At 41.4% G+C, this 13688-nt stretch overlaps 1 protein-coding gene across 2 annotated transcripts in view; it reads left to right on the top strand.

Moving 5' to 3' along the window:
• The window catches only part of MYO5B (myosin VB), a 353047-nt gene that overhangs the window by 238752 nt on the left and 100607 nt on the right, over positions 1-13688 (top strand). For both annotated transcript variants that reach the window (XM_045022478.1, XM_045022477.1), the window contains exons 15-16: positions 5856-6008; positions 7200-7297. In XM_045022478.1, the coding sequence (XP_044878413.1) occupies positions 5856-6008; positions 7200-7297 (251 nt within the window). The remainder of the gene's footprint in view (positions 1-5855; positions 6009-7199; positions 7298-13688) is intronic.

Here is a 13688-nt window from a genome sequence, read left to right as displayed (position 1 = left end):
TCTGAGACTCTCAAAGCACTGTACAAATATTTATTAAAAGAGATGGACCTGAACCAGAACCCCAGATCAAAACACCCACATTTTGGGAGAACCAGATTCAAACTTTGCAGCTGAGTCCCTTCTAATTTAATTGATATTTAATTACAGATAGGTAAACTGAGGCACCAAATGGCTAAATGACTTGACCTAAGTCAGATAGTGGCAATGCCCGGAATAGAACCCAGTCCCAGATCTCAGTAACTTGCTCTTATCTCCTGATAGGATTTCATCTATTAATTTTGTATCACACTCTTAGGATCTTTAAATGAATGCAAACCGCTCCGCAAATGGTTTTGATTAAGAATTCAAATAAGGCAGTCTTTTCTTTGATTCCTTGTTTTAAGAAAATGAGGTAACCATAAGGGTATTGGAAAATTCTTGTGAACTAGTCCAATCCTACAGTACACAATCCTATTTATTCTCATCCTACAACTTAAAAATGCCCTATTGTTGTTTTGTTTTTCATTTTACCATCTCAGTCCTCTAGTTTTACAAAGTCCAGCTATTGAACTGAGAATTGGAAAGTCCTAAGATCAGGGTGTAGATTGCAGTCCCGGAGAATAAAATCTTGATATCAGTCAGCGCACTAGTGCTGTGTATGCACAGGGCCGGCACAATATTCATTCGACAAGGAAGAGCACTTTGGTGTCCTGAGAGCAGCCATGCTGCAGAATCCTGTACCAGTAAAGCCCAAATCGGAGCAAGCATTTGCTAACCTGTCTGTCATTCCTAAAATGGCTAACTGTTGAATCCCCTCCGAACCTTGCAAACAGACATCTGTGTTGCCTGTTCAGCTGTAGGCCGCTTTTGTCTCTGTTGGCTTTTTCTTTCCATTCATCTGAAGCCTCTCAAATTAACCTGCCATTTACGCAGTGTTATCTGTTTCCTGCAGTCTGTTCAATGTCCCATTAGCTATGGAGCGAGGCCATTCAAGTCTGGTTTATTTCCCAGGAGCCTTGTCATGCCTTTCTCCTTTGGTTTAAGAACTAGCAGGGATACCACTGACCTCCAAAACCACGACAAAATGAGCAAGAACGTGACAAGAGGGGAAACAAGTGAAAGCACTTCTTGGGGGGACTTTAATCAGGAGTTTTAATATAGATATAAATATAGCTAGATTCAGAATGGGAAACTAATTGAGCATTGTCAGCAGTTTGCTCTGGTGTGCAATGATAGATTCATATGAAAACGCCGAGGTGTGTGATTTTCTTGTCCACATGGGCAATTTCTGGTCTAATGACTGTGGAAGTGGGCTTTAATAATGTTCAAAATTAAAAGCTCCATGTCCTCAGGAAGCCTGCACAATTTACCTTGAAAAACTCTGATTAGAGCTTATTAAAAACTCCAGGTAATCGGTAGGAAATTGACGCTGCATGATGAATTATTCAACCAGTTCCCTCCATGCTGTCATGAGCAATCCTGCAGCGGTGATAGTGTCTGGAAGGTTTCTGTTGGATTTTCCTGTAGCCCTTACGTTCACGCTGCAGTTGAGGAGGGGAACTGCAGTTAATTTGGGATAGTTTATTAAAGCAGCCTTGAACCATGGATACACAACTTTCACCTACAGTTCACTCATTTAGTATGGCACAACCTGAGTTGTGGGTTTATTACCAAGTTATTTTCCCTCTCCCTGATTCTTTCTTCATAATTTAATTTCACAGGGCCAAATCTAGATGTGATGTGCAAGGTGGTGTAATTCCTTTCTTTGAACTGGCTTTCTAAAGACACCCTTTATCAGCACTTTGCATTGGCTGTCTGTGTTCTGCAGCTAACGTGACCCTGCATCTTATTCTGTGGGGAAGAGGCAAAGAGATTTTATTTTCACTTTGCATTCTTGTTAACCGCACTGCCTGCTGTAGCTGAGTGTTCTTCTTTAAATATCGTTACACTTATGTGGAGGTAGATGACTAGTGTATATGCATTTGTATCCATCTTCGTACAGTACAGAGGTTGCTTTGTTTTAGGGCTTGTCTACACTGCCACTTTACAGCGCTGCAAGTTTCAGCTCGTAGCTGCTCCCCTCATGGAGGTGGGTTTTTTATAGCGCTGGAAGAGCTCTCCCAGTGCTGGTGCCGCAATTACACAGCCACGTTAAAGTGCCGCCGCAGCAGCCCTTTAACATTGCTGGTGAAGTCATGCCCTTAGCTAAGCCTTCAAAATGCTGCATTTTTAGTGTCATGTGGTATTGATTCAGTGGCAACATAGATCTTATCTTTATCAGCTGTTTCTCACACAGTCACGATGTGGACTTCAGTCATAAATGGAAATATCAATCTGGGCCTCCTGCTTCAAAAATGCAGGCCCCTTTCCCTGTGAAACAAAGGAAAATCTCCGTTAGTGGGAGTAATGTTATACCTAGCATCCTCTGCGAGCCAGGAGAGGGGGACACACATGAGCAAAACTGACATGTGCAGAAAAAAGTTCTGCACTATCTGACTTTTTGAAGTCAGTAGCCAAACTTCAATGGGGCAGGATCAGGCCAATATACATAATATGGTATTAGGAATGGGGGGGATCCCAGAAATGAACACCAATGAACCCCAGTTCCCACTCCCACCTCTACTTCAGAAAACAGATCCTTGTTGAAGAACTCCCACCAAGGTGAAATTGCATTACAGTCGTTGGAAGGCAATTATTGTGGCCAATCACATAGTAAAAGACTTATGAAGCAGTTAATTAGTTTTCAGCAGCCCTATAGTAGCAAAACAAAGTAAAGAGATGACTCAAAGCAGAGAGAACTGATTTTATCATAGATCAAAAGAATGAGCATATGCTGTTTAGACCGAATATAACAATTCACCATCGTTATTAAGTGCCAAGAGCATGCTCAGCGCTGTACAAGACTCAAAGAAAGCAACTTACGATCTTAAAACATTTAAAGATGCCAACTTCTGTAGCTCCATTGATTTCAGTGGAGCTCTGAATATTTACACCAGCTGAGGATCTGCTGCCTAGATTGGGGCATGCACTTACTAACCATTCTCAACATTAGAGTGCCTCCTTTGATGTTAATGTCAATCAGGTAGGTGATTCAATGAAAAAAACACTGACAACTGCATGCTGCAAAGCTATTTTAGAACTTGAAATGACTGTACGGTATTGCATTGCATTGCATTGTCAGGCAAGCTACCAAACTGAAGTCTGTTGGTTGGCCTCCAGCTGCAAACCCCTGCCACCCAAACATCCCATTTTTGTGACAGTCAAAGCGCACGGGACATTACAGTTCTGTGAAAATAAAACAGCTGTCAGGATGCCTGTGTAAAGCAGAAGGAGACACTTAGCTGAAGAAGTTGCTAGCCTTCATTTGGCATGTTACTGGAGGTAGGAGATGAGTGGGCTATGGGCTGCTGAGATTAAAATAAAAACCCATGAGCATAAAGCCAAACCCCCAGGGTGTGCTGTCTCAGAGCTCTCTCAAGCAAAATGATAATGTAATGTTAATCGATTGATTTCCTTTGTGGGATTTAGATTGCTATGCTACCAGGCTCGGCAAATAAATATCCAGGACTAGTGATGCCAGAAATGACCCTATATTTTACTATAGGCACAGGAACTGAGGATTGGACTGTCTGCCCCTTTAAAGAGTTGTAGTTCCTGACCAAGAACTGCTGGTACAAATGAATCTGATAATCTTTCACCACTGCAGGCATGTCCCGTGGAGGACAGACGCAGCAGAAACAAACCCTCCCAAGGAGTCAGCAAGGGATTCCTCCAAAGGATAATCAGGAATCCAGCCAAGTTAGCCTAAGTGTGGGGAGAGGATAAGCAGGGGCGGCTCTATGGTTTTTGCCGCCCCAAGCACGGCAGTCAGGTGGTCTTCGGTGGCATGCCTGTGGGCGGTCCGCAGGTCACGCGGATTCAGTGGCATTTCTGCAGGTGATCGGACAGTCCCACGCCTTCGGCGCCTTGCGCCGAATTGCCGCCGAAGCCGTGGGACCGGCAGACCTCCTGCAGAAACGCTGCCGAAGGCCACCTGACTCCCTCATGGGGGGAAGCACGCTGCCCCCATGGCTTGCCGCCCCAGGCACACACTTGCTGTGCTGGTTCCTGGAGCCGCCCCCGAGGATAAGTAACATTAAACTCCCCCAGCCTAGGATTAACCCAGTTCTATAACCCCAGTTTCCCACACTCTCTCTCAAACAGCCAGTTTATAATCCTTCCTCTGAGCACCTGTGCAAGGTGAAAGGAAAAACAGAGCCCAGGTTAACCCCTTGTTTGTAGGGGGACCAGGTAGTGCCCTCACCCCTTGCCACAAGACCTTTCTGGGGCTGCATAACAAGTAAGTACGTGGGTTTGTGCAGGGCTTTCCTGTTGACCATGCTTTCTCTCTAAACACTCCTCTGCTGTGCATGCCATATCATAAGCACCACAAGGCTGCGGTCTGTTCTATTCTAGTCTACATAGGTTCTTATACCACGCTTCGTCACCATTCTGTGTGTGCTTGACCTCCTCCCATGCCCCGGGGCGCTTGAGTTGAGGTGGAATTCCATTTCCTTACTAACTAATGTCTGGCTGAACACTTGAATCATACTGCAGTTTACTTTAGTAGTCTCCACATCAGGCCATAGTAAAGAACAGCAAAGAATAAAAGATACTGTATATATTTTTTCCATTCAGACACCCATAATTTAAATGTAGATCTACTTTGAAGGGGAAAGCTGAATAAATAGATATGTAACTGGATTTGAATGAGTCAGGCGGGACCTCGGCACATCTGAAAAACTGGCCAGGCTTATTTATGTGCCCGTATGTACTGGAGGTGTTTAACCTAATCAAAATTTGAAGATGCTGGCCCATTTTACCTGGCTTTGTAAAACTTTCACGTGTGCTCCTTTTTTGTGTTACACACAAATGGTGCTGCTATATGGCCAGAGGCACAAGGCTTTCATAGCATCTAGTTTAGTTCCAAAGAGTTGAAAGAGGAGGTTCAGTAGCAGCAGAATGGTGGTCTGGGTCTGCCCTAGTCTTGTGTTGTTACTGTTTGTAAATGGTGAAATTCAAGAAATTGGGGTGGTGGGTGCCAATTTGATCTGATCAGGTTGACAAACAAGACTGACTTTGAAATCCCAGAACCAGCCAGCTTCCGTCTGTCTTACAAATCAGGTTCTATTTTAGTGAGTGAAATGGCAAGCAATATGCCGTGAGTCACTGACAGCACTGGAACATTATTCTGACAGCATTTCTTGCTGCATGAAGAACTGGACGACTTTCCTGAAAGGGAGGAATAGTCACTGATGTTGAGGAGACATTTTAAACAGTAGCAGAACTCTCCCATTCCCTTCTGAGAACAGAATGTTGAGCAAGCTTTATAGCATGTAGAGCTAGATGAACCCCTTAAGATACCAGCAACTTGGCTTGTTTCCTAGCAGACTGTACAGTGACAATGCAATTGAGGCTTGTGATATGAACTGAACATTGTCCTTTTTCTCATAGACTCTAAGGTCAGAAGAGACCATTATGATCATCTAGTCTGACTTTCTCACTGATCCCTGTGCTTTAAACAGCATTTCTGCTTTACATGCCACAGCTGTTCAGATGGGTCTTCTAACAAAAATGAAAATCCTCATCAGATAACCTACATAACAAAATACCCGATGGCCCTATCTGACACTGTTTATTCACGTTCAAGATTTTTTTTTAATCCTGGTCATGTTGTTTGCTTACCCTTTTCTCACCTGTAACTCAGGCCCAGTTTTAGAAGTTTAGGTTGAGAACACCTGCAAGTTGTCTTCGCTACAATGTGGCTCAGGGTGCAATTCCTCTGGTAAACATAATAGATGGCATAGATGCTTATGGTCTTCCTGTCTCCCTCTTAGTATCAAATGGTAGCTGACTTATTTCAAGATGAAAAGGATTCTGTGCCTGCTACTCCTACCATAAAGGGAGCTGCTCCCAAAATCAGCATCCGTTCTGCCAGACCAGTTGTGAAAGCTGCCAACAAAGAGCACAAGAAAACCGTGGGGCACCAGGTAAAGTCTTCACTGGATTTATAGCCTAGTCCTTTACATAGCAACTTTCCTTCTCTAGTTCTTCCCAAGCCCTTTGCAAAGTTATGAAGTAAAAAGTAGTGTAGTGACCGTAGTACATGGAGCAGTTATTTATAATAGTCAGTGATAGTGTAGATATTACAGCAATAATTTAAAGTTACGATGCACTGTGGTGTCTTTTGGATGTTGGGTCACAAAACTATTTACCATGTGGGTCAGCCATAAGATACAAAGGAGAAAAAAAGTGGTAGAAAAAGAGAAACTGGCTCAACATGCCAGTGATAGGAGGAGCGTTTCAAAGATAGAGTGACACAAATAGACCAGCAACCTCCAGTTGTGCAGAGTAAAGGGAACTGGACGGAGAGAAAGCAAAAAGAGATGAGCAGAATGAGCAGTCAAAGGAATAGATGGGTGTGAGATTAGAGAGGGAAAGTGAAGTCAAGGTCATAAATAGAATCCTGAAGGCAGGAGGACATTGATTTTGATGCAGAGATTACGATGAAGCCACTGAGAGTGAAAGATGATGAGAGTTTAAGATAGGCCTGCTTATTGGAGTGGACTGAATAATCTGGCTTTCCCCCTGAAGTTTAGAGAGGAGGGATTTAGGAAGACCATAAATGAGTTGACTTCAGTTATCTTGATAGGCCATGATTGAGACATGGAATAAGGAGCACAAAAGCTGGTGCAGGACTCATTGGAACATGTTTTATTGAAAATGCTGGTGTTAAACCTTGAGTGTATCTTGCTCTCTATTAAAGAGCCAGTGATACTTTTTACTTCTCTCTGTAGAACTGCCAAAGAGAGCTTGATAGGGTCCTTTAACATCTCAGTTGAGGGGATGATGCCTCAAACCACAAAATTGTCCCTTGGTATTGTCCTACAACATTGCTTTGATGTAGCTCTTGTTTGTTTGTGTAGAACCAAGAGTTCTAGAGTACAGTCTGGGTTTATATGAAAATTCATATTTTTCATACCCATGGGCTGGTTCAGGATTCCGCTTATCACTGATGTCTGCTTGTAAAGTAGTCTTTTGTCTTTGATTTAGAATATACTCCAATTTTGCCCTTATCTTCAGCCCTAATTTAGAGTTTCAACACTCCAAATTCACCCCTTCCCTCCCCACCACTCAAAGATTAGTAGATTATTTTTTGTTGTTGTTCTGGTCTCTTTCAGTTCCGAAACTCCTTGCATTTATTGATGGAGACGCTGAATGCTACTACTCCACACTACGTGCGCTGCATCAAGCCAAATGATGAGAAACTTCCATTCAAGTAAGTTCCACTTTAAGATAAGCCAACATATCTAGCTGCTCTAGCGCTTAATAGTAAAAAGGGCTGAAAAGTCTCTATACATTAAAATATTTGGAGTTCCATTCCTCTTAAAAGTGACATGTCCTTTTACAAAATGGTTCTTCTAAAATGTGCTCTAAGCCTTTGATCTCCCTCAAGCCCTGCTGATTTCAAGAGGAGTTGAGGGTGTACAGTTACTGGTGGGTTCTGAAAGACTATTACTAGTTTACTGGGATTACCTATCATAGGGGTTTATACTACAGCACAGTAGTTTTGAGTGCTTGGAATTTGTTGCATGACTAGTTAAAGTTAAGAATTTCAAATTCTGTAACAGATAATTCTAAGAACTGTTGTCCCATAATCAGGGTCTCCTGTTGATTGAAGATACGCCTCTTGGTTTATTTTGTTTTAATGGTTGAACATATTAGAAGTGTGGTATTCTCCAAGTGCTATAGAATGGGAGAAAAATGCAGCCCACACTAGCAAATATACTCGGCTGCTGCTACACTGACCCAGACTAACCACATACAATATCCCAGTCCAATACGATGCAGTATTATTGCTTTTGCAATAGCGTCTGATCAAGTTATATCTTAGAAGCTCACAACACATTAGTGTTAAATTGCACAGATACAGTGATAAACAATGAATAGTAGCAGAGGGAGAGAAATGAAAAGACAGGATAAGCAACTATTGTGGCTTACTTCCTTAAATTTCCACTGAAAGCACTTTGTTTGTGCCTGGGGTATTTTTTGTTCCGTTTACGTATTTGTTTTAATAGAAGTCCAAAAACATGATTCATATCAGCTGATACAGTAGTCCAGTTGTGTGAGTGATAGAATTTTGATTGAGGAGATGACCTGATCTCCCACAGCAGTTACGAGGAGTACACACGCAGTTTAAATAAGATGGACAAATAATTATAGTGAGCTGATACAGCTTTTCTGTATTACCATTTGGAAGAATGTATTTTGGCCCAATTCTGTTCTATTTAAGTCAGTGGAATTTTGCCATTGATTAAAAGGACCCAAGGTTGCTCCCTTTTAGGTGTCTTCTAAAGGGCCTGCTAGAGGCTGCTGTTGGAGACAGTAGAAAACCATGATGGAGTAGTTCTTGAAGTTATTAATAGGATTGTATAAGCACATAGGTCTCCTATAGTATCAGAGTGATAAGGAACGAACGTTTGTTTGCTGATGTGATCTATAATTCCACAAGTCAGGTTTTATTCTAACACAACTGCCACTCAGAGCCAATTTTAAAATCTTGTAGCCAATTTGTATCTACAAAATGGCATAACATTCACCTACACCGGCAAATGCCAAACAGATTATGTCATGGAAGTATTTTCTAACCCCTGAGAGTGGAAGCGAAGTAGCCTCCAAGGTGAAATGATCTAGTCTTTCCAATCAGGGAGCTGTGAGACTCATCTGTCCACATGGCTCAATTTTCAGCCCAGCCTTAGCTGAGTATTCAATTTTTCACCTTCAATTTTGCATTCCCATTTCCCCCCAAGTATTCAGGGTACAACTGATGCCCATTTATAAATAGTCTTAAGGTGTGGTCAAGTAACTAATCATCAAATTCTAAATGACATCAGTTGTACCTACACATGATTACAGGTGCAAAACTGAAACAAGTTGCAGGCATACAAGTGTGACTGGCTGTTCTAGTCTCTCTAGGCATGGTCCCGGAATGGTGATGCTGCAGTGTTTGATGTAATGCTTCCTAAGAGGCAACTGCGGAGTTTCCAAACTGAAGTTTTCAAAACAAAGGGAAAACCAAAGTAGATCCAAGAATTCTTCTTCCAGCCTGAAAGCGCACATGAATCTCATTCGCAGTGCAGGTGTCCGTATGCCCATTGTGTACATCATATCCTGAAAACAGCAGGCACCACAAGAAAATACTCTGGGGTGGGATGGTTGACGTTGCACTCCCTGTTTGTCAACTGGAAAACACTGGTTGAGGTTTATTCATGTCACTACCCCCTTGCTAGAGATCAGGATCTCCAACCTGCCTCAGAGGAGTCTACTTGTCTGGTACTGGTGATCCAGGAATCCTAACTAGTATTAAGCCTTATTGCCAGCAACTTAAGATCCTGCAGTTCACATTTCACAGCTTATCCTTTCCATTTTCAAAGTGCTATACAAATGTTAACTCAGTTTTTCCCAACATTCAGGTTAGGTAAGCAAGTAATTGTATGTGTGATTTATAGATGAAGAAACTGAGGCAACGAAAGGTTAAGGCCAGGATTTTCAAAAGTATGAGCCTAAAGTTAAGATCCTAAATCCACATTTAGGTACTTAAATAGGTAGCGTCATTTTCAAGCTCCCAATGACTTCCTCCATGGAACACTTGATTTCAGTGGAAGTTGCTGGGTGCTCAGACCACTTGTTTAGGTGCCTAAATATGGACGTAGATGGCTAGCTTTAAGCTCTTCTGAAAATTTTGGCCTAATTGATTTGCTCAAGAGCATACATTGAGTCCATGGCAGAACTCATGAATTATAGCTCCTGGTCCCATGTTCAATCCACTAGACCTTTCTGCCTCCCAAGTCAAGAAAAAAAGAAGTGAGTGGTAAATTTATTATTATTTCCTTAATGTTTAGTTATTCATTGATCCAGCTAATGTGAGAAGTGGTAACAGCCTCATCTGTGTGATCTTTTATTCTAGAGTATTTTTATTTATGTAGGTATTTATTTTTAGTGTAGTGAAATGTAAAGAGTGGTTACAACTACAATTCCAAGTAGCTACACCTAGGAGTTGTGTTCATAACTCCTACCGTACATCATACTGAAAGTTGCTTAACGTTGAATTGGAATGCCAAGTTCTTGACGTCATAGACCCCAGAGAATTTTTTTGCTAGAGAAGAGAGAGTTAACTCAAGTAACTTGGCCAAATGTTATTTTGAGTGAATATTATAGAATCATAGAATATCAGGGTTGGAAGGGACCTCAGGAGGTCATCTAGTCCAACCCCCTGCTCAAAGCAGGACCAATCCCCAACTAAATTATCCCAGCCACGGCTTTGTCAAGCCTGACCTTAAAAACCTCTAAGGATGGAGATTCCACCACTTCCCGAGGTAACCCATTCCAGTGCTTTACCACACTCTTAGTAAAAATTGTTTTCCTAATATCCAACCTAAACCTCCCCCACTGCAACTTGAGACCATTACTCCTTGTTCTGTCATCTGCTGCCACTGAGAATAGTCTAGATCCATCCTTTTTGGAACCCCCTTTCAGGTAGTTGAAAGCAGCTATCAAATCCCCCCTCAGTCTTCTCTTCTGCAGACTAAACAATATAATCTACTGACGCAAAGTTCCCTGTATAGTTTAGTTGGAGAGATTTTTTGACTCTTCCTATGCTGAATAGTGTTACGGGTGAAGACTGATTGCTATGATCCACCTGCAAGGTGACTATGGTTTAGACCAGGTGGCTACATTTTGAAGAAATCTCTTTATATATAGTATAAATTGCTTTGGGATCCTCCAGGATGAAAGTTGCTAACATTGCTATTATTTATTATTATTAAAATTGTACCCCCTTGGATTCCTGACTGGAGTGAGTGACAGGTTAAACTTCTGCTCTTTTTCTTTGTGGTATTATAATGGATAACTCGCTGTGGACTTGACAGTACTGCTGAGTTTAAAAATGTGGAAAATAGCAGAGGTATATTTCTTACACTTCTCTAGCGCAGCTGAGCAATTTAAAAAATGTTCATGAATTCTTGATCTCCAGATTGAAACATTAGGGACATTCAGAATCCCAACATACATATAGGGACCTGTTTTCCCCTTTGTGAGCAGTGCCACCTTACCACACGCAGCTAGGGTAGTGCCTGAAATAAACAGATGCTACCCAGAGGCATCTGTATGCCTCTGTAAGGTTGTCCATCAAAATAGCGTGTGTATAGTTTCCAATCCAAGTACCTTACAGGGCCAGAGTGTGGCAATTCGTGGTACTAATGGTGCTGAGAATTATGGGGCTGTTTCTGAATTTGGGAAAATTTGTATTTGGGAAAAAGCAGATGATGTCATAATGTATGATGATGAAAGCACTCTTTCCATTCCACTGGTATCTCAGGAGGATGTTAAACAGCAGCTATTAAAGTTAGACCCTTTTACATCAGCAGGTCCAGCTAACTTGCATCCAAGAGTTTTAAAAGAGATGGCTGAGGGCCTCACTGGACCATTAATGTTGATCTTCAATAAGTCTTGGAGAACTGTGGAAGTTCTAGAAGACTGGAAGAAAGTTAATGATGTGCCAATATTTAAAAAGGGTAAACGGGATGACCTGGATAATTACAGGTCTGTCAGTCTGACATCAATCCCAGGCAAATAATGAAGCTGCAGATACAAGACTTAATCAATATAGAGTTAAAGGAGGGTAATATAATTAATGCCAATCAACATAGGTTTATTGAAAATAGGTGCTGTCAACGAAGTTGATATCTTTTGTTCATGAGATTACAAGTTTCGTTGATAAAGTTAACAATGTTGATGTAATAGACATAGACGTCTGTAAGGCATTTGACTTGGTACCACACACTATTTTGATTAAAAGAGAAAAATAATCTAAAATTAACATGGCACACATTAAACAGATTAAAAGCTGGCTGACTGATAGGTGTCAAAATGTAATTGTAAATGAGGGATCATCACTGAGCGGGTGTGTTTCTAGGTCTCGCAGGGATCAGTTCTTGGCCCTACTTTATTTAATATTTTTATCAATTAATTTGAAGAAAACATAAAATCATGACTGATAAAGTTTGCAGATGACACACAAATTGGGGGACTAGTAAATAATAGAGGACAGGTCACTGATACAGAATGATATGAATCACTTGCTAATCTGGGCACAAGCAAACAATATGCGTTTTTAATGTGGCTAAATGTATACATCTATGAGCAAAGAACATAGGTCATACATATAGGATGAGGGACTCTATCCTGGAAAGCAGACACTCTGAAAACATTTTGGAGATTGTGATAGATAATCAGCTGAACACAAACTCCCAGGGTGACACTCTGGCCAAAAGAACTAATGCAATCCCTGGATGCATAAATTGGAATCTTGAGGAATAGAGAGGTTCTTTAACCTCTGTATTTGGCACCGGTGTGACCTCTGTTAGAATACTGTGTCCAGTTTGGTCTGCACAAGTCCAGAAAGATGTTGATAAATTGGAGAGGATTCGGAGAAGAGCCACAAGAATGCTTACATAATTAGAAAACGTGCCTCATCGTGATAGACTTGAGGAGCTCCATCTATTTAGTTTAACAAAGAGAAAGTTAAGGGGTGACTTGATTACAGTCTGTAAGTACCTTCATGGGGAACAGATATTTAATAATGGGCACTTTAATCTAGCAGACAAATCTATATAATATGATCCAATGTCTGGGAGTTGAAGCTAGACAAATTCAGATTTGAAATAAGGTGAAATATTTTTAGCAGTGAGGGTAATTAACTACTGGAACAATTTACTGGGGTTGTGGTGCATTCATCATCACATGATGAGATGTTTTTCTAGATGTGTGCTAGGAATTAATTTGGGGAAGTTCTATGGCCTGTGATATACAGGAAGTCAGACTAGATGATCACAATTGTGCATTCTGACCTTGGAATCTCTGAATCTCTGCTCTGTTGCACCTGTTTTACCCCAGTGCAGTCCCATTGAAATGCAGTGTCTGGTGCCAGAGTGGAGAATCAGGACCTCTGTGTGCACATGGTGTGGAAAATGGACTCTGTCTACTATGTTGTTCTGTATGAACACCAGCTGATCTCAATGTGGGTTCAGTGCCCAGAACCAAAATAGAATATGGCCCTGTGCTTTCTAAGATAGCAAAGTTCCATTGATATGAAGATTAAAGCTCCTAAACCACATTAAATTCATATGGTTTCCAAAGCCAGCTAAGTGGGATCTGATCATTACTTTGTTTGGTATTAACTGTAATAGTATTGATCGTATAGAATGTTTTTTCATATTGAAGTTGAAGTTGATGTTGTCTTCCCTAGAATTTCATTGCCCTTTACAGCAGAGCCTTATTACACTGTTGTTACAAAATGTAGCATCTTATAGACCTCAGATGAATGGGTTTTCTGGCTGTGCAGAAAAGCACTTTGTACTGTTATCATAGGCTATGTTGTGGTGCAGTCATCACATCCCTCTTTCTGCCCATTGATGTCTATCTTTCTGTTAGCCAGCAACTCAGCTCTTTCTCCTGAAAACGTTTAACAGTGCTGCATAGGTCGCACGTTAATCCACCTGCTCAAAGAATTCCAGTCAAGGAGTTCCAAGCCACAGCTAATTGAGCTCTCCCAACATGCAGGAGATAGTAATTGGCAGAGTTTCTTTCTGTACGTGCTGTGTATATAGGCA

Source organism: Mauremys mutica, chromosome 6, assembly GCF_020497125.1.
Source record: "Mauremys mutica isolate MM-2020 ecotype Southern chromosome 6, ASM2049712v1, whole genome shotgun sequence".
In the NCBI taxonomy this organism is placed as follows: domain Eukaryota; kingdom Metazoa; phylum Chordata; order Testudines; family Geoemydidae; genus Mauremys; species Mauremys mutica.
This window is presented reverse-complemented; position numbering and strand designations above follow the sequence as displayed.